Source organism: Perca flavescens, chromosome 3 (genome assembly GCF_004354835.1).
Source record: "Perca flavescens isolate YP-PL-M2 chromosome 3, PFLA_1.0, whole genome shotgun sequence".
NCBI classification, from domain to species: domain Eukaryota; kingdom Metazoa; phylum Chordata; class Actinopteri; order Perciformes; family Percidae; genus Perca; species Perca flavescens.
In genome coordinates, this window is record NC_041333.1 from 33,957,284 (window position 1) to 33,977,639 (window position 20,356).

General features: G+C 39.3%; 1 protein-coding gene across 1 annotated transcript; it reads right to left on the bottom strand.

Annotated features, from left to right (window-relative positions):
• Nucleotides 1-1,119: 1,119 nt before the first annotated feature.
• On the bottom strand, nt 1,120-14,592 carry ercc2 (excision repair cross-complementation group 2). The gene is given in 24 exon segments (XM_028573796.1): nt 1,120-1,911; nt 1,913-1,975; nt 2,205-2,348; nt 2,555-2,698; nt 3,689-3,759; nt 3,889-3,961; nt 4,237-4,329; nt 4,592-4,713; nt 4,936-4,999; nt 5,234-5,335; nt 5,554-5,623; nt 6,381-6,450; nt 6,663-6,781; nt 7,153-7,321; nt 7,436-7,569; nt 8,430-8,526; nt 8,807-8,930; nt 9,287-9,403; nt 11,117-11,233; nt 11,421-11,534; nt 11,763-11,825; nt 12,158-12,235; nt 13,156-13,255; nt 14,264-14,592. Coding segments are annotated over 24 exon segments (2,283 nt in total). The 5' UTR covers nt 14,269-14,592; the 3' UTR covers nt 1,120-1,881.
• Nucleotides 14,593-20,356: the final 5,764 nt, after the last annotated feature.

The window sequence follows — 20,356 nt, forward strand, 5'->3', positions numbered from 1 at the left end:
AGTAAGTTAAGTAACCCACCACCGCACAACCCTACAGTGACTCGCTGGATCGATTTCTTTGGTCTGAACGCTCCCTTAGTTCAAAATGTTTCAGCAAAAAAGCTTACACAAGCCAAAAAGACACACATACAACGCTAGTGTGTGAAGACAGTCGGAACATCTAGCAGCTAGAGGGCAGTCTATCTGCCCCAGAGTGGTAAAGGTAGCTTACCGTAGCATGGCTGAAGAACTATTTTGAGGCACAGGTGGCCTACTTAAGTATGTCTATTTCATCTATGCTTATTCACTGAAATGCCTGAAATCCACAACTTACTGCAACTCACTACTATAAATAGAAAACTAGCTTTTAATGTGACACGTAGATTGCTTTGTGCTGTTTATAATTTGTTATAGCAAGAATCACTTGAACCTTAAATTCAAACTGGAGATTTGGTGACACAACTACAACACTGCGTTAACAAAATATCAATAGCTTCTTCCTTTTTATGTTAAGCCTTCAAAAACTATCATTTTAAATGTTCACTTAATCCTCAGAATTTTTTAAAGCAAGATACAGACGCAAATAAAGGAGAGCTGCTAGGAAATCTTGGCTTCCTGAAAATGATGTTAACACCTGTTCATAATGGATTTCATTCCACAAAACTCAACTTCCATTTTGTTCCTTTTTCTTTCAAACGTAATACTGTAAATCCTATTTTCCCATGATGGAGAACTACTGCTGTACATCTGCTGTGATGAAGTTGTCACTGCTGTTCGATAAGGGCTGCATTAATCTATTAATAAATCACTTGTGAGAATGTTACATATAAAATGGGATTTAGACAGTGGACTATATACATATCTCCTGATGCGGTGTTTATTCTGGAAAATATGAATGTTTGTATTTTATATTTGCAAAATAAATTACAAGAAGATTAAAGCTTTTTTTAGTGAGTGTTTTATATTCTCAGATTGTGTGGTTTGCATGGAAATATTGTTTGTTTCATGTCTTTTACGGTTTGACAAGTATTTCTTTAATTTAAGGGCTTTCATTTTCTGCTTGAATAGTTACTGTGTTTGCCCTAGACAAAATGTTCTGATGATTAAAACACTTTCCTAAGAAAAAAAACAAGTCAAGTGTTAAATACAAATATTTATATTCCAAATTGGTTGAAAAACATACACAAATATTCACATTCAGTATAAAATGTGCATACAGTATTCATGTACAGTAGTCTGTATGACAGACGCTATATGGACCAATGTTACACCCACAGATGGAATAACGTTTCTGTAATTAATGCAACATGTTGACCCACTGATGAACTTATTTTTTAACACATCTGCATGCATGCAACATGCATTGACCATTTTTGGTATGAAAAGTGATGTGTTTTTTGAAAGGATTAATTATTTCTGTACTACTGAATACACAAAATGTTAGGACCATCTCCATAAAACTGCAAAATCAGTTACAATCTGACTAAATGTGTTTGAATCCGATGTGATGTCTTCCCATACAGAGAGTGGAGAAACGCAGCACTACGTAGAGGGTGTGGGTGACAGCGGCGGTGACAATACTCTGTACACTCAGTGGGTGACCTGAAATACTGACAGCCTGTGTCTTTTCTGTGTAATTACTACACACCGACTGACAATTATCCAATCAGAAATCATTATTGTAACCACCAGAGCTGAGCCAACATGTGTTTCAAATACTTGTCATGGTTTGTTTAGTGATCAACCAACTCTGACATATCTAAACTGTTCTGATGTGGTAAACCCTGTACTGTACATCTAGCACACAAAATCTTTTTCATTTAATTAAAGTTGCATCTGCCATTCGGCACATCATTGTTAACGGGTGCTGACCCCATCATGGGCGTTAACAGTACATATACTTCAGGTCTGATGAGCGATCTTGGCGATTTTTTTGCAACATCTCCTCTGACTCCAGCTGCTCCAGAGTCAACAGAGACAGACCCAACTGGTCCTCCTGGGGAAAGAGATTATTAGATTCGAGACAGGTAAGAATTATGGGAACAAAAAGTTAAGTATAGTAATCAACAAATTTCAGTGTCTTGCTAAATGACACTGCTGAGGACCTCTGGTTGATCATGCTGTTCACTACGCAGCTCTAAGTGACTTAAACTTGAATAGGGTAAAGTAAGAAGCTGCTACATGCTTAATTTGAAGCGCAGATTTTCCACTTGTGCGAGTCGTACCTGTCTGAAAGGCTGAGCCATCTGCCGCAGGAAGTGCTTGGACAGCTGGACGGCCTCGTCCACGGTGAGGTTCAGACTGCCATCATTGATGTGTTCCTGTATCCAGCGAGGAAGCTTCCCCCGTTTGTCTGCTCGGGCATAACGCTGCGAATGGGAAAAGCAGTCATCACATACTGATCAATCTTCACTTGAGGGTAATAAACCGCCGACTGCTTTAAAGGCTTCAAATTAGAAGAATCTTAATGTCAGCCGTGAATGTGAAGCAAAATGATGCTAAGAATGTGTTTATAGGCATGTACGACAAGCAGGGTCATAGGACAAAATGTAGAGTGGGCAGAAACATCCCACACCTTGTCGGCGAAGATCATGAGTCCGTAGTCGGTCTTTCCTCGGATGGCTCTGCCCACACACTGGGCTGCGTGACGCATGGCATCAAACGTCAGAAAGTCATTCTCTCTGATCTGGAACTGATCCCGAAGGTACTCCAGACGAGCCTGAAACATCCGAGTCAGTGAGGAAGAAATATTGTCAAGCTATGAACAGAGAGAGGACCATAAAACTGAACAGTCAGAATGAGGAATAGGACACACGAACATCTGGCCTTGTTCCTTTTTCTGACAACATGAATATTTTTGCTAAAACAAATCCTTATACAAGTTATCACAGGTTAAATGAGATCAGTAAATAAAATGAAATCAACATGACAATTAACCATATTATATATTTTGTAACTGGTGAATCATCACTTAAATTATGTTTCCAAGTTTTTCAGGACCTGAAAATAATTAAATATACACTCAATTGCCAGTTTATTATTAGGTAAACACTAAGCTAAAACTAACAGCCCTGTGAAAAAATCCTCCCTCGAAAAACAGTTTTAGAGAGTAATCCGTTTGTAGATTCCACTTAATGGTAATTTTGGAGGGTGTCGTTTGTGGTACAATAGAACTGTAATGCGTTATACTGAGAGATACCCTCATCCTTATTAATGGGCTGATACATCGGGCTGATCTAGTTCAAGCTAATGAGTGTATGGTGCCAGTGCGTTTGGTGTATTTCATCACCATTTGTTGTTTTTAAATGTGCTCTATAAATAAACTGACTTGACTTTGTTTAACACTGACCAGTCCTGTGGTTAGGTGAAACAAAGATATGGGCTCTGTCCAAAAATCACTCCCTTGTTCACTATTCCCTACGCTAAATAGTTTGTTCTGTAGTGAGCAGCAAATTGAGATTTCCAACTCTTGATTAAAAACTTAATTTAATCATCATCATCACTTTGTGTTATTGACAGGTGGAGAGTTGCACATCGGTACTTTTCTCAAATTGTGGTATCGTTGTCAAAAAGTAGTGTATAAGCCATTAACCTTTTTTCCCCCCCTATGTTATAGAGGAAATTTTACACACAGTTCAGGCACTCAAAAAATAAACTGTGAATTTAATAAGAATGACTGATTTCAGATGCAGACATAGATAGTTCTGACCTTTAGGATGCGGCTCTGCGTGTAAACATAAGGCACTCCAAACATGATGACGGCCCGCCCAAAATGATGCACTGAACAGAACAAGATTCAAAGTTATTATGGTGAACAACAGAACATACTGTACACCCAATATAAGGCTTACTTTTTAGGTTTACTAAATCTTTACATAGTATATAACCATAAAGAAATCTGTTGCATACCAAAATCTATTCCTTCAGACACCTTTCCCCTGGCCACAGACAGGAGGATCGCTCCTCTGCCATTCTCACATGCCTGAAGAGGAGACAGACAGCGAAAGGTCAGAGGTCAAAGGTCTGCAAACCACCACGACAACAGAAAGATAAAATATCGGGGTTTTTTTTCGAGTTTGCTTTTATTCCTTTACAGCACTGCTGAAGCTAAATGGAACAATCACAGGCATTGTGTTATCCGTCTTTACCAACTTGACCTTCGTTTAGCACCTTGGCAGCTGTAAACTACAGGGATTTGTGACTTTTTTTATTTTATTTTTATAAAAATAATACTTTAAGATGACAGGTGTCTCTGACCTCCTGGTATTTCTCCAGGGCCATGCTAGTCTCAGCAGCATCCGGAGTCTCAATGAAGATCAGCTTGTTTCTCTGGATATTCTCCAGGATACCCTGCAAACAAAACATGTACAAAAACACACATAAGGAAACTGCACTTCCTTTTATTTACAAAGAGATAATGCTCTATTCTGCTTTAAGAATAGAAGAACTTGTACAAAATGCTTGCTGACACAAATACTATTCTCTTTCAATGATTATTATCGTTATAATAAAGGGCGAAGCTAAATTAGGATCCATGTTCTCCCAGGTGTGTGTGTGTGTGTGTGTGTGTGTGTGTGTGTGTGTGTGTGTGTGTGCGTCTCAACACACTGACCTGTTCATACCAAGACGCCACTATATTCTCCATGTAGACATAGCTGGTGAAGAATGCCACAATGCCATCAGGAACGATCGCTGACATCTCTAGAAGTAGGTTGCCATAATTACGAATCACAGCTAGGAACAAAAAAAAAAAAAAAAACAATGTCATTATATTTCAACAAAGACTAATAAGTTTTGTTTTTAGAACAGTTTTTGGATATTATGTTCTGAAAGAGAAATGTGTGTATTTGCATGTCTTAGTTGCACTTTTCACCCAAAAACATTTTATTTGTATGTTTGTATGATGATGTGATACTGCCTTTAGGACAATAAAGAATGACAGACATTTCTACTAACCAAAGTCTTCTCTGGTCTCAAACTTTGAGCTCAGGGCCACCTGATCATTTCCCCTGCCAACAATCTATGTTAAAAACAAAACAGAGGAAGAAACATAAAAAAACTTCAACAATAATTCAATTAATAATAGAAATATAATATGAATTTATTTTATGCAATAAAGGGTTTGAACTTTGTCAAGAATGCAGTTTTTGACACGATTTGTCAATTTGAGTCCTCGACTAGTTCCATAATTTCTCTTGTAATCCACCAGAGTGAGTGTGTTTTTGAACGTGTGTGTCTGAGGGTAGTTACACACCAGAGGACAGAGGCATGTCCGTGCCAGCGTCATGGTGAAGGATGCCATGGTAACAGGGCGGAAGTCGAGGATACGGGGATAGATGTCCAGCGGAGAGAGAGTCTGAAGTTGTTAAACAGAAGGACAGGAGAGTCAAAATGAGAGCAGGAATTCAGTTATCACTGCACGTCAAAAGATATAATATTCAGGCCACCGGTGTGAATAAAAATGGTAATTTGCTACCAACTGTGATACTTTAACACTTAAAACAAACACTTCTTGTTAATTACAGCACTGAAAACTGAGCCAAGAAGAAAGAGACAGACTGGTGACTAACTTACCCCCGAGGTGATAATGACCGACTGAAATCTTTGAAAAACAGGTTTGATGGCAATAGACGGATCCATACAGCTGAAAGAGATAGAAAGACAGACAAAGATCAGAACAGTCATAACCTGGCGTTTCACTGTTCATATCACACAGATTCAGTCCTGCATGGTCTCACGTTTGATCTCCTGGAACATGTAATCAACTGTTATCAACAAAATAGAGCTTAGATCCAATAGAAATGTCTAATAGTCAAGTCTAAGCATGCCCTATCTCACAATGTTAATGTTACCACTTGAGGGGGCATTCACCGGAATCTTCCCATTCGGGAACAATTTTTTCCAATTATTCCGACACCACTTAAATGTAGCACAATGCCTTGAATGGCTATGTTAACTAAAGTGAAAAATAATGTGTGTGTAATGGGTTCTGCCAACAAAAAGAAATAACCTCCTTGGTGGAGATAACAATAAAAGGTTATAATTGTGAAAAAATAGTGTTAAAAATAATCAAACTTAATGAACTTCAGAATGAGGCTTCTCATCTTTATAGCTAAAATATCTTGAAACATTGGTCAGCTGCTCACAGAGGCAGTTCTCAGTTGTTGAACAGCTCCAAATTTAAGTCTGCCGATGGCAGAAAGTTTTTGTCCTAAAATGGGAAAACCTGGAATCTCATCCCCTGGTTCAGAAGAAGAATGGAGGTTGGTTCTGATCAACAACCACTCATCTTGAGAACTACATTTAAGTGGTGTTGTTACATGTAGATACATTTTTTTAATTCACATTTTAAATGCTTATTATGCTACAAACACCTATTAGTAGCATTGATTCTACCCCACCTGAAGTGCAGCACAGGGTTGGCAATGGTTGGAGTTCTGTCTTCAAAGGGCTCAATGATTATTGTGAAACCTTCAGACAGAGAGAGACAGAGAGAAAACACTTATTTTAGTTAAAATAAGGATTTCAAAACCGTTTTAAGTTTAACTTAAAAACAACATCACAAAACCTAATAATCTAAATCTTACTTCTACCATACATCTTACTGCAACTATAGTGTCTAACAATATATTTGATAAGTGTCTGGTTTCAGTACTTAAAGATGTACAGAAGTGTTTTAGTACCTTGGCTGTAGGTGCTGACCAGGGTAGCAAAGTTAGAGATGAGAGTAACAGCTGAGAAGTCTGCGATGTCAGCAATCTCCAGAGTTCGTAGTAGCGACTGTAACCGCTCTGCACAAAACCTGAAGAGACACAGAGGGATGGATACAAGATTATGGAGAGAAAAAGGTCTAAATAAGGGTCTGAGGAAGCTGCTAAGAAAAATGAGGGAACAAGAAAGCAAAGAAGTGATTAAGCAACTGAGGAAGAGACTGAGAAAGTGAAAGAGCAAGAAAGTAAGTGACTACATGATCACATCGCTGTTTAAAACTTATGTTTGTCTGGAGAGTTTGTCTAGGTTATAAAAAAAAGGTTGGAGACTTATTTTGTAAAAAGTAAGATTTCAATTTGTTTTTTTCATGATAAATCAAGTCACAGTGCTATATAAGTACTGTGAAAGTATGAAAATGCTCAATTAACAGAGAAATGCAAACCGAGTGTAGCAGACGCTGACCTGAGAGGCTTGCGGTCGATGCAGACTTTGTCGAAGATGTCTTTGAGGAACTGCGGCGCGCTCTCCTGTACGACATGTTGGACCCTCAGACGGGACTTCAGATACTCCAGGAAACGTTTCAAGAAACCAACAAAGTGCTCTGCTGTGCGAATATTGCCAGGGACCGCCTCTGAGGGAAAGGGAGCAGAAAACAGCTATGTCAGCTAGTTTTGGGTTTTAATCTGAATCATCCCTCTAAACTCTAAGGAATAAAACCAAAAACATGATGATGTGACGGTCGTACCTTTCAGAATTTCATCTGGTAAAACTGGATTTGCAAGGTAGACGTCCGTTTCCCTGGCAACATTAGCTTCCTTCAGTCCCTCCACCAATCGCCTGTACTCCATCTTCAGTTTAGCAGCGTCTGTCTCCTTTATCCTATCAGACAGCAGGGGAGACGGAGCAGAGATGACATCAGGAAGTTGATGCACACCACGCAGAAATAACGGGCCCATCCCAATTCAACCATTCCTTACTTATCAAGGATAGGGTTTAAATTGAACTGCAGTGGATTATTACCCAAAAAAGGTCTGATTAACAATGTGGAAAATAATAACCTTCATAATTTTTTTTAATCAGAATGATTTTCCTTTTTATGACCGGTCATTTCTATTTTTAACACGTACAGTATTACAGGCAGAATTTAAATAATTGGTGAAATTCAGTCACATGTGCTTCTAAAGAACAACCATGTGCCTGGGTTTAGTTTAATATGATACACAGAAAAGAGCAGGGAATCGTCATATTCGAGATGCTGAAAACAGCATTTCTGCAATTTTTTATGAAAAATTCATCAAAATAGTTCATACTTTTGGTTACACTTTACTTGAAAGTATCTAAATAAGAGTGACATGACACAATCATGAACGGGTCATAAACATAAACAAGTCATAAACGTTTATGACATAACGCTTCTTTTATTAAGTGTCATTCGGTTTTTGTCATGACAAGTTATGGTTAGGGTTAGGTTTGGGTTAAAACACAGTTAGGGTTCATGTGTTCATGACCCTGTCATGTAACTCTTATGTAGATACCTTCAAGTAAAGCGTTACCATACTTTTCTATAGATCGACTAATCGATTTGTTGACTAATCGTTGCAGCACTAGTTTCCTTGGGGGACTAAGATGTGGAGAAATGACACCAGTAAAGGAAACCTAGATGAATTAAGGGAACTGAGATGCACTCAATGAGTTCAACGTTTCAGTCCATTTGCTACGGACCTTTGCCAGCCTCTTACTTTTCTATGGTGCTCTGAAGAGTGTCCACATTGGTATGGCAGCGGTCAAGTGTTCGCCTGGTGATGTTCACACTCATGGAGTCGATGCACACATTGTCTGAGGAGACAGGAGACAGAGAGGTTTAGGATGAAAAGACAAGAAGATGTGAAGAGCTTTTCCATGAGTTATCTTTAACTCTAGTAAGATGACAAAATTATTAGGTTTTCATTATTGTTAGACTGCGAGCTGCCTCACCTACTGGTACTTGAAGGTACCAAAGGATTCAGAGAACCGGGGCCAAGCACTTCCATAGGCAAAAAGCCCAGCTTCTATTTGCACGTTTTTGCCTTGGTTGGTTGCACTAAATCTTTATACAACACTCAGTTCATCTCCTCACCTATATTATGAGCCTCATCAAACACCACTACAGAATTCTTGGCCAGCTCTTTGGACACCAGGTCAGCTATCTTGGGGTCCAGCAGGTAGTGGTAGCTGTACACAACAATGTTGGCATGCAGGATCTGATAGGAAATAAAGACAGGAGAAAGAAAACGGGACAAAATAAGAGATACAACACCAACCTTTTTTTTTATATTATTACATTTCTCAGTAAAGAGTAACAGCCATCAACAAACAATTCCTCTTGATGAGAAACATTGTATACTTTATTGTAAGGTTTCTAACTATGAGCACCTCTAATGTGCAGAATACAAGTTTTCAATTAATAAAACAATCACTGAAAAATATCGGCCTTTGTTTTAAACTATACTACTACCATAAATCCATCCAGTAATGGCTTTCCCAAAATACAAAGAAAGCTTTTTTTCCAAACCACGCTACATGTTTCATGCTTGCAGAAGTCTGTAGTGTAACGTACAGAGTAGCGTGCCAGATAATAAGGACACCAGCCTTTCCTCCTGCCAAATTCCTTCAGGTCGTCGAGGTTGTAGACGCCAGCAGGAAGAGGCACCTGTCGTCCGACTGCATCAAACTCCTACAGACACAAACCAGAAAGACAGGGGGCGTCGTGACAAGAGCAGCAGACAGATACGAGCACAAACATTAACGCTGACAACAACACAGGATGAATCACATCAACTCTGGCCGTAATTAATGGAATCCTTTGTTGCCATTAGCATGTTTTGAGTAAAAGTGACCCCAATAACAACAAAACCAAACCTAATTACTTCTTGTGGCCTGTGTATTCACAACGAGTAAAACTAGCAATGCAGATTAAGACTAGACAATTTCCTAGGCAGATATTGACTTGGGACTATATTGGGTGGAAGTAGGCTACAGTCGAAGCACTGCTACTCGGGCACAGAGATATCAGCAGCCCGCGGGGCTCTGTGGCCGGAGCAAAGTCACTGTTTGTGGGTTGCTGGACAACCAAATGCCGCTGCCCGGACTGAGCTCCGCGGGGATCGGCGGCCCGCAGCTGACCGGCGAGTTAAAAATCGGACATGTGAGAGTACACCAGGCAGACACACAGCTGACAACCTGCAGGTGGAGGCGCTGGAGAAGTCCGAAGCTTCGAACGTCACTGAAACTCCAGAAGGGTTTGCTGAATTCATGTCGATGCGTGTTTACCAACAGCCCGAACATCGCAGGGTTTGAGTGTGGCTTGCAATTTATTTGATAAGCCTATTAATGGAAATTAGACCTAGAATTAGAATTACACCTGTACGTAATGTTACGTAGCTGTAGAAGGTGGCATTGTTGCTGCAGTTTATTGAATTCATATTTAGCCTAATTAAACATACTTAGATTCAAATCCGGATCACAGTAGTTTATATTATTATATTAGGTTATATTCAAACATAAGCTTTATATTTTTAATTTCCGTTGTGTCATGTTCATGTCATTTAATTCAAGTTCAGTCAAGTCTTGCCATATGCATGTGTCCATTCTGTCTCTCCTATGTTCATATTATAAGCTTTGTTTGGCTGTGTCGAGTTGATAGCCGCTGTCATTTTTGCTGACCACCGGATGTCACTGTTTTGTCTTCGATGCTTTGGATCATTTTGCAATACAATCAGGAAGAAGCTTCCGAGGCTTCACAAGGCTTCGTTTGCCCATCACTAGTCTGCAGACACAGTGCAGAAAGTGTGTCAGAGGCTCCCGAACGGTGAACAGAGACTCCGTTTCCTGCTTGTCGGTCAACGGTTAATGATCGGTTAACATTTAATTTCATTGTGCTTTCTTTTGGAAGGCTGGCTGCCAAAAATCACCACTTACCAGCTAATTAATTAGCCTGAGTTAAACGCTAGCTATCAGTAAACAGAAGGTAGTGGCTGTGTCTGGTGTGTGCGCCAGTGTTTGTGTGCGTGTCGGTCCACCCCCGCATTTGGCGACTGGCGAGTGTTAATTTCGGACCATACACATGTGGTTGAATGTTTTTAAGCAGAAAGTAGGCCTATCAACAGAAATAAATTATCAAAATGATAGTCATGGGAAAAATACGTAGATGACAGCTTCAGAATTTCAATGTCGATACATTTTTGATCAATCGTCCAGCCCTATTTTTAAGTGTGTTAGTACACTCTTACGACACTTAGTATATTGTTAGGTATCAAGGTAATGAGTGATATTATTTTGTAATGGGGTGCAGTCATTTATAATGTTTGTACACAAACTTTCCCTCAACCTACTTCCACTTGAAAAGTATAAGCTGGTCTGAACTGGATGGATTTCGGGGACTTCTTACCTCATAGAAGCGACATACAGGCATGTCGGGGTCGCTGTGGCGTTGTGCGCGAATGTACGATGCCGTCAGACTGTGGCACTTCCCATCAACCTCCTTACCGAAGCGCAGAGCGCTCACCTGGAGAGAAGCAGACGAAGCATTCATTTAAGCGTTAAGACATATCAGACACAAAGAACAGAAAGCTTAATTCTGTTTCTAAAAGACAAATTTCTGTCAGCTTTAAACGTGTATGTTAGTGTGTGTTCATGCTCTGCCCGTGTTGTATGCAAGGTCCTGATTTGTCCTGTGCAGCAGCTGTTTGTACCTCCGGGTGGATGCAGAGGTTTTTTCTGGAGGAAAGAGCCAGAGCCAGGAAGTTGTTGCTCTCTCCAGTTTGCTTGGAATAAAACTCCATCAACTTCCTCAGCTCCTCCACGACCTGATCAGAAAGCGGATGAAATATACGACAAAAGTTCAGATTTTTGTAAAGCATCTTTTCAATGCGGTTTTAAATGTGTTTCTTCTTTCTTCTCTTCTTCGTTGAGAATGTGAATTCTGGGCAGTAGGGAAAGTTAGACATGATGAATAGTTGTTGCTAGGATTAAACCTCTATGTCCTCTGAATTACACTTTTTACTTTGTGCTGAGTTTATTTGACTTTAACTCACCTTCTCGATCTCGGGAACTGTTCTGGAGCAGTATATTAGCTTGGTCACTTCCAAAGGGAAGGCCTGAGAGAGAGAGAGAGAGAGAGAGAGAGAGAGAGAGAGAGAGAGAGAGAAACTAATATATTAGTGTGTAGAGCTGCAAAGATTAATCAATTATTCCATTAGTTGTCAACTGTTAAATAAATTGCTGACTATTTTGATAATCAGTTGGAGTCATTTAAAAAAGAAATCTCAGAATTCCAATTTCTAAATGTGAATATTATTATATAGTCATCTTTGGTTTTTGGAAAACAACAACCAACTATGAAAATAATAGTTACTGGTAGCCCTGATACGGTACACATGTGGCATTGGCCGTTCCTAAGCCACAGTGGAGCATGAGATAATAAACCCACCTTTTGGTAGGCAATGATGAGAGACAGCAGAGAGATGGTCTTCCCTGTTCCTGATGGCATCTCCAGGACTCCATGACCCTGAACATAAACAGCATGGGATGACAAACTAACACACACACACACAAAATGTAGCTGTCCTCTCTTTGATGGAGTAGAAAACAAAAACTGAAAACAGTATGAACTCCCCCCTTGACTCGTGTTTAATCAGCGGCTAAGAGACAAACTCTGTAAACTGTGTCTTGTTTTTTTTTTTTTTTAGAACAAAATTCTCTTTGTTTCTCTGGAGTAGTAAACACAATACAACACAGTAACACAAGAGGGGATTTTGTAGGAAAGACTAACTTTGGAAGATTCATGCTTGATTTAGAAAGTAACGAGTCCAGTATAGAGGATTAATAATTACAGCTACCAATAGTTCATTAATTAAAAATACATTCGGGGGCATGTTTGCACTTTTAAGACAGAGGGGAAAAAATGTGAACCAATCACTATTTCCTCTGATAGAGAGACTGGAACTAGAGTATGTGTTAGGACAGTATGTGTACACTGTACATGCTATCTTAAGTTTGACAATTTATTGTGTTTTCTTATGTGTGTTTAATGCACTCGCCTCCCCAGCTAAAACACTGCTTATAACTCCACTGAATTTACTGTATCCGGTAGAATATGGGCTGTGCAATTAATCGGCTCCTATCAATGACAAAAACAATGGAATCAAGAACAAAACTATTATTTTGCACATTACATTTTGCAAGTAAACTTTTATTTTGTCTTATGTTGTGAAGGGAAATTCAAAAAGTTCAAATGGGAAAAATATTAAGGTAAATTTCACAGTTCAAGGTGTTTTCACGTCTGATTTGTTTAATTCTTTCACTGTTGTTTTAAGTTCAATAAATGAAACATCTTTCCAAAAGTAAATCGTAATATGATTCTAATATTGAACTTAATCGAGCAGCCCTACTGTAGAATCAACTGAGAGACACGTAAAGACCACCCACCTTGGCATCCAGAGTCCTCTTCAGCTCCAGCATATAGGAGTACTGCTCAGGATATATGTAGTCATATGGGAAATACACCAGCAGACCCTCGATGTTGAGCCTGGAATAAAAACAATAGTAACGGACTCCTCACATGCTGCATATTCAGACAGTCTGCCTCTCATCATCTGTGTGTAAAAGCACCGAAACGATACTATGCTGCATTCAGGTGCTCCTCAGATAGTCCTTTTCCCAATTTGGAAAGTCGTTCTTCCGACCTCGGTGTGTTCATGAGGCTCTAAGTCGTAATGTGGGAAAAAAAAAATATGGACGCTACAAAGAAGATGTGTTATATTGTATTGCTCAGAGCGTTTCATCAAAAGCCGTTTCCAGTATTTATTTCCAGTTTGAAGCTCTAAATTACGATTCTGTCGCAAACTTGTTGCTGCCTCAGTACATTCCGTGTAATAAATACCCCTTCTAACCAATATAGGTCACTCTATGTGGGCAACAACTAACGGTTACAACCTAATACCATATTACAAATTACTTATGAGCAAAAAAAGTACATTGAATACTTATAAGTATACTTATAATACTACTTATAATAGCCTAATATAAAGTGTTTCGCCATTACTCTGACATGTAATGTTGTCCGTCATGTTACTGCCAAAGCGGAAAGTTGTGTAGTACATTTTTTTTGCCGACTTTTCGAGTTGCTGTTACGACTTAAGGAGGCATTAATGTGAACTGCCACTGCGGTGGTCAGTTTTCCGATTATTCCAACACCACATGAATGCAGCACATAGCAGATACAACTAGCCAAGCTAAGCTAAAGTGACGCTGGAGCGATAACTCACAGCTAGCTAATTTACTACACAAACACTGGCTTTAAGAGGATGACCTGAATAAAACGCAGGTGTCAATATCATGCGTACTGTTTCCTTAGCTAAATGTTGTCAGCTGCAACGTTAGGAGACGTTAATGTAATACTTGATGCAATCAAGCTAGCGCTCCACAGCGCTGTGGAGACAGCTAGCTCTGGCAATGCGAGACCAAGCTAGCACAAACAATCCACATTTGTCTACAAGGACCGTTTTTTCTTCTCTGTTTTAGTAGAAACACTCACTTCATTTTTGTAAAACGTGTAGCAGCCGCTCCTCTTCTTTGTATGTCACTTTTGCTGTTTTTATATTGTCATTTATAACTTTAGTGTTTGTAAAAACACAACACAGACTGCATTGATGCGCCGACGCAGACTCTTCTGCTTCTTCTTCTATGATTAAACGCTCCCATGCGCATTACCCATTACCGCTGCCCACAGGATGAAGAATACATTGGCCCTCATTTATGAAACGTGCGTACCACTCTCGTAAACACTCTCACCCTGGACTCAACGTTCAGGGTTAAATGATCAGCGGTCTCATTTATAAAACTGTGCGTAGGATCCTTACTATAACCCGAAAAGCCGACGCTCGGGAATTGCTGCCAATTGAATTATAATTTCCTGTTGTCGCACAGAGTATGGAAACCGGATCTATAGACTACCTTTATTAATAAAATCTTCCAAAACAGCAGGCATTACGGCACTCGGGGACAGTTTTGATATACCAGACCTATATAAGATTTAACAGAACTATATATTATATCCAAACAAGCCTTAGTGATGAAGCTGAAGATTATATATAATATTTATTTAAAAAAACACTTAGCTGTCAGACATTTCCCTCTGAAAGCCGGTTTCACCCAGAGTGGCGAGGACCTGTATTTGGACCGGGATGGCACGGTTCCGGCGCTTTGCCCTCTCTACTGGACCCAATTCAGTACATAGATCCAAGAGCGCAGCTATATTACTGTTACAGCTATATTAGGGAATTTAAATCGGCATATGAGCCAGTCATCGTCATGGTCCCTGAAGTCGTGGCGTACGCACAAAATGGGGGGGACGTACGCACAATAAAATGAGACCCCTGGTCTCATTTATAAACGTTTATAAACTTGGCGTACGCACAAAACGGGGCTGAAAACGTGCGTACGCCACTTCCCACGCAAAGGTTGTGATTTATAAAAAACAAACTTGACGGGAGAATGGCCCTCATTTATGAAACGTGCGTACGACCTAAAACAGGCGTACGACGGGCGTACGACGATTCCTACGCAAAGCTCGGCATTTATCAATTTGGACGTGAGCGTAGGCTGCGATCAAATCTTACGTCTGGTCTGAACTCGTGTACGCAAGTTTTCGAGTCAGTGTGGACTTGCGGTGCAGCATATAATCAGTTTAACAGGAGAAGGAGAAGTCATCAGTTGATCATGTATCAGCAATGGCAGATGCCCAGAGAGCAGTGTCCAGAACAGCCCCAACTGAGGGCTATATGAAGGAGACAGGATATTATTCTTCACTTTTAAAAGGTAGCCTATAGTGTTATGTTTGGCAATGATATTCAATACAGGAAACATGACAATGCACACAATTTTTATTTATTCTTCAAGTTCTTCAAGGAGGACACGCGCTCTCCCTCAGCTTTTGCCTCGTTCCGACGAACACGAGTAAAATAAAAGACACTGCATAAACTCCGCTACCGTGTGTTTATTTAATTATAGGTACACCTACATGTAGGCCTAATAGATTGCAATATAAGCCTGTATATTACTATTAGGACTATAGAAAATGTGTCAAGGATGTATAAATTAAATAGGCTAAACTTCAGATGGAGTCCGATTTACTACGGCAACACTGTTGACCGCATCAGTGATCTCTTTTCATCCCGCATTCTTTCTACAGCCTTTAATACCAGTTTTCAGGCTGCCAAATAGTCCACACGTTAGTGCAAATGAACCTGAGATATCAGGGTTTCAATCTCCACCTCTGAAAAGTTCCGCTTCTCAGCCGGATTACGTCTAGCCATGTCGTAAATTGTAGGGGCGAGGCCTCAAAACCCAGAATATATTGGGGCGTGATATTTAAATGACGATTGTTTCCAGCCGCCGCATTTATCAATGTACGACCATTCTTACGCTCGGATTGGTGTGATACGAATTTTTCATGGATCCCACGTGAAGCCTGTCGTAAGAAGATTTCTGCGCTCATATCTGCGCTGGTTTCTACGTTAGGTTGATAAATGAGGGCCGTTGTCCGCTACGGAGCGCAGGAGGAGGAGATGGCCCGACTGCATGGAATACAGGATAGCATCAAATACCCTAGCATTAGATAATGCCAGAACACAGTGTATATAACTAAATATATGTCTTTAAAACTGTGCATATATCATCAAATGTCAAAGTCTGGAAATACAGCCGTTAAGCTCTCGCGCAATCGTTACGCTATGTCCTTGTTATCGGTCTAAAATGTAATACTGTTTATAACAAACCCTGCATGAAGAAAAGTGTGTTTGCTTATTACATTTCTATTTCAAATTGTATCTCGGGGTGGGGGATACCACTAGTTGTTGCTGTGATTTTAGCAAGGTGTTAACAATCACAAATTGTTAAATTCCTGCGGTGAACCCGTGCGTAATGCTGCATGATGGCACTGCTGGCCCTGCAGGAGGACAGCAATGGAAGAATCAGGAGAAAAAGAGACTTCAGGGACCATGACGATTCCCTAATGTAGCTGTAATAGAAATATAGCTGCGCTCTTGGATCTATGTAGGCCTACTGAATTGGGTCCAGTAGAGAGGGCAACGCGCCGGAACCGTGCCATTCCGGTCCAAATACAGGTCCTCGCCATTCTGGGTGAAACCGGCTGTTTCCAGAGGGAAATGTCTGACAGCTAAGTGTTTTTTTTAAAATAAATATTATATATAATCTTCAACTTCATCACTAAGGCTTGTTTGGATATAATATATAGTTCTGTTAAATCTTATTATATACTTATTATATAATGCCTGCTGATTTGGGAGATTTTATTAATAAAGGTAGTCTATAGATCCGGTTTCCATACGCTGTGCGACAACAGGCCGAAATTATAATTCAATTGGCAGCAATTCCCGAACGTCTGAGTTTTTTTTTTTTGTTTGTTTGTTTTCTCCGCCAGTCGTCATAATTCGGCATGATTCGGTGTAACGAAGAACAACTGCCAGGGTCACTAACATACTTATCAACATTCACGAGGTGCTTAACATTGACTATTTATGGTTGAAAATGGGCGTGTACAGGGCGGGATAAGAGGCTGATCCACGTACGCACACTTGTAATCAATCTGTGATTTATAAAGGGAACATTGCTTACAAGTGTGCGTACGCACTGTTTTATAAATCTTGGGCTTTTGGGCGTACGTACACTTATAGTAAGGATCCTACGCACAGTTTTATAAATGACACCCCTGATCCATAACTGCAAAACAATTTAGTATAAATGTATGTACAGTAAAAATCTCCCACTTTTTATATAGGTGTGTTGCATGTTGTAACAGTAAACATTTCGCGCTCTGATTGATTATATGGACTACCCTGGTCGATGACGTAACCCTCGCCTTGCACGTCTTAGCGGCTGACCTGTATTTTATAACTAACATGAGGATTTCATCACCATTTCTGTACATTTCTAATTGCTTGTTTTGTTACTGTATTTTGAAAGGGTTCACCGGAAATGCTACTGTGCTATCATCTTTGCATTGACGCAAATTTTACTAATGTAATGTGTTGCAGTTTCACACTATGACCACCAGAGGGCGCAGCCAGCCCGACAATCGAGAGGTGACCGTAAGTGGTATTGATTGAGGAGCGTTACTGCCCTCTAGTGGCCACAATGAGAAACTGCAACACATTAAATTAATCAATTCAGCGTCATTGCAAGCATTAGAGCATATTAATCATTTCCGGTGATTTCAAAATAAAGGGACAAAAATCAAACAATCTGATCAAAATTCTATATATGTATGATATATATGTATTTCAAATATGCATCATGTTTTTTCTACTGCTTCTAATATTTGATTATATTTTATATGCCCTTTTACATTTACTACTTACTGTGTTTTCTAGTGAAGTGTTTTCACACGATTGTAGTTCTATAACCGGAGTGACAATATATATATATATATATATATATATATATATATATATATATATATATATATATATATATATAAAGCCTTGCACCATGTAATGCACACATACTGTAAACAATATACTGCAATGTATGAATAATCATTAGTTTTTACTGTTCTCCACCACAACTACACTCCAATAGCAACAAAACAGACGCTTATGTAAAATGATACAACATCATTCTAGATTAAACATTTTAAATTACATTTTAAACGTTTTTAAAATAAAATACACACGGGTGTAATTACGCACCGTGACCACTGGAGAGCACTGAACACTGGAGCTGTGTCAAAATCTAGTTGTAAGTGGAGAGCCTCATTCCTTAAAGGAGAATTCCGGCCAATTTTGACGTTAATCTTGTTCGCTATAAATATGTGTGTACTTTCGATAGATTTTCAAGTGGATGTGTAGGCTATAAATATATATATATATATATATATATATATATATATATATATAATTTTTTTTGGGACAGTAAGAAATATATAACAAAAAAATACTGTTAAGTATGCGCTAACAATACAATAGAATTTACAACTTTACAAAAAATATACAATAACAATTTAAGAGAGGGATCAATCAATCATAGGTATAACAAACATGTTATGAAGACACAATGACATGACACTATGCTTTAATTAATTGTATTTCCATACTTGGAAAGGGACACATGAGAAACTCAGGAGTGTAGGGGGAAGGCAGCATCAGCAACGATAACGTGGGGGATTTGGACTCCGGTCCCAGGAACTTCAGCTGGTTGGGGCAGATTCACCTGGCGGTCCAGCAGCATCGACCCAAATGTACTCGCTTTGAAAACGGCACCATCGCATGCCGTCCATAACCGATAGGCTACCTGGCATCACATGTTGCCATTAGAACAATGGAGTGAGCAACTTTTCATTAAAATAGTCCCTCCCGGCGTGTGGTGGTCCTTGACTAAGACGCGAGGAAGAGAAGCAAGTGGAGGAACCGTGGATCCAATTTAAGGGAAATGAGATTCAGCTATAGCCCTTGATCGGGTTGATTGATTGCACCGACAGGGGGCGGTTCCTTCCCATGCAGGGGTGTCTGATTTATCTTTCCTGTGGTCTCAGGTGTGGTCAGGTGGCCTCTGCTTGGGGACTTTTAACAGGAGTAGAAGTATAAAGTACTCAAGTAAAGTACAAGTACCTCAAATTTTGACAGTTATTGAGTTCTTAACATGTTAATGCTCTTAACTACATATATATAGCTACATTATACAGGGAGTGGTAGCCACTGACTGTTGTATAACTAAAGAAACACAATATAGTTTATTATATTTTAATTATAATCAAGCACAATTATTAGGAATGTAACGATGCACCGCGAAACCCTTACAATTCAATATGTGTAAAGATTACAACCGACTGAGGTTAAAAAAAAAAGAATTGCGATGCAATTTTGGCCTTTTGGGGATAATCTACTTTTGAGTTCACATGTTTGAATCAGAGAGATTTTTTTGAACAGTTTATATAAATAAAGAAATATCTTTCAGTCATTTGTCTGCAGCTCTTTCTGTTAAAAAAAAAAAAAGCCATGAGAAAATCGTATCGTGAACTTAAAATCCTGAATCGTGAGTTGAGCGTTACATCCCTAACAATTACGTCTGTGGTTATGTTTGTGTGAAGAATTGTCCATGCATCCTCAGTTTTCTTTGTAGAAACGTTTTATTCTTACATTTACAGTGATATATTTATACAGCTTAAATGACATTTGAATAATAGGCTGCTGTGATAATGCAGACAGTAAATGTTAGGGAGGCTGACAGTGAGCGACAACATGGAAGAGGAGTGTTTTTAAAAAGACCGATAATTGAAAAAAAATGGCCTACAAAGCGACACATTTCTTAAACGTAAATCATTTTATTATTTAAACTACAAGAATAAGCTTCTTCAGTTTGCCTGTTGGTGCTGCTGTTCCCATATGTAACACTAGAGACTATTTTACCTTACATCTTTTACAAAAGGAGAGTAAAATCAGAAGTTTTCACATTCATCTGGCATTGAAGCAGTACAGTAAATAAAATATGAATATTCAGTCTTCTGAAACATTTCAGACGAATATGGACAGAATATGGCCTTCAGCATAAAACTATTTATGTTTGCAATTCAGCTTAGTGTGACTGAATGTGTAGTTTAAACATCTGCAGT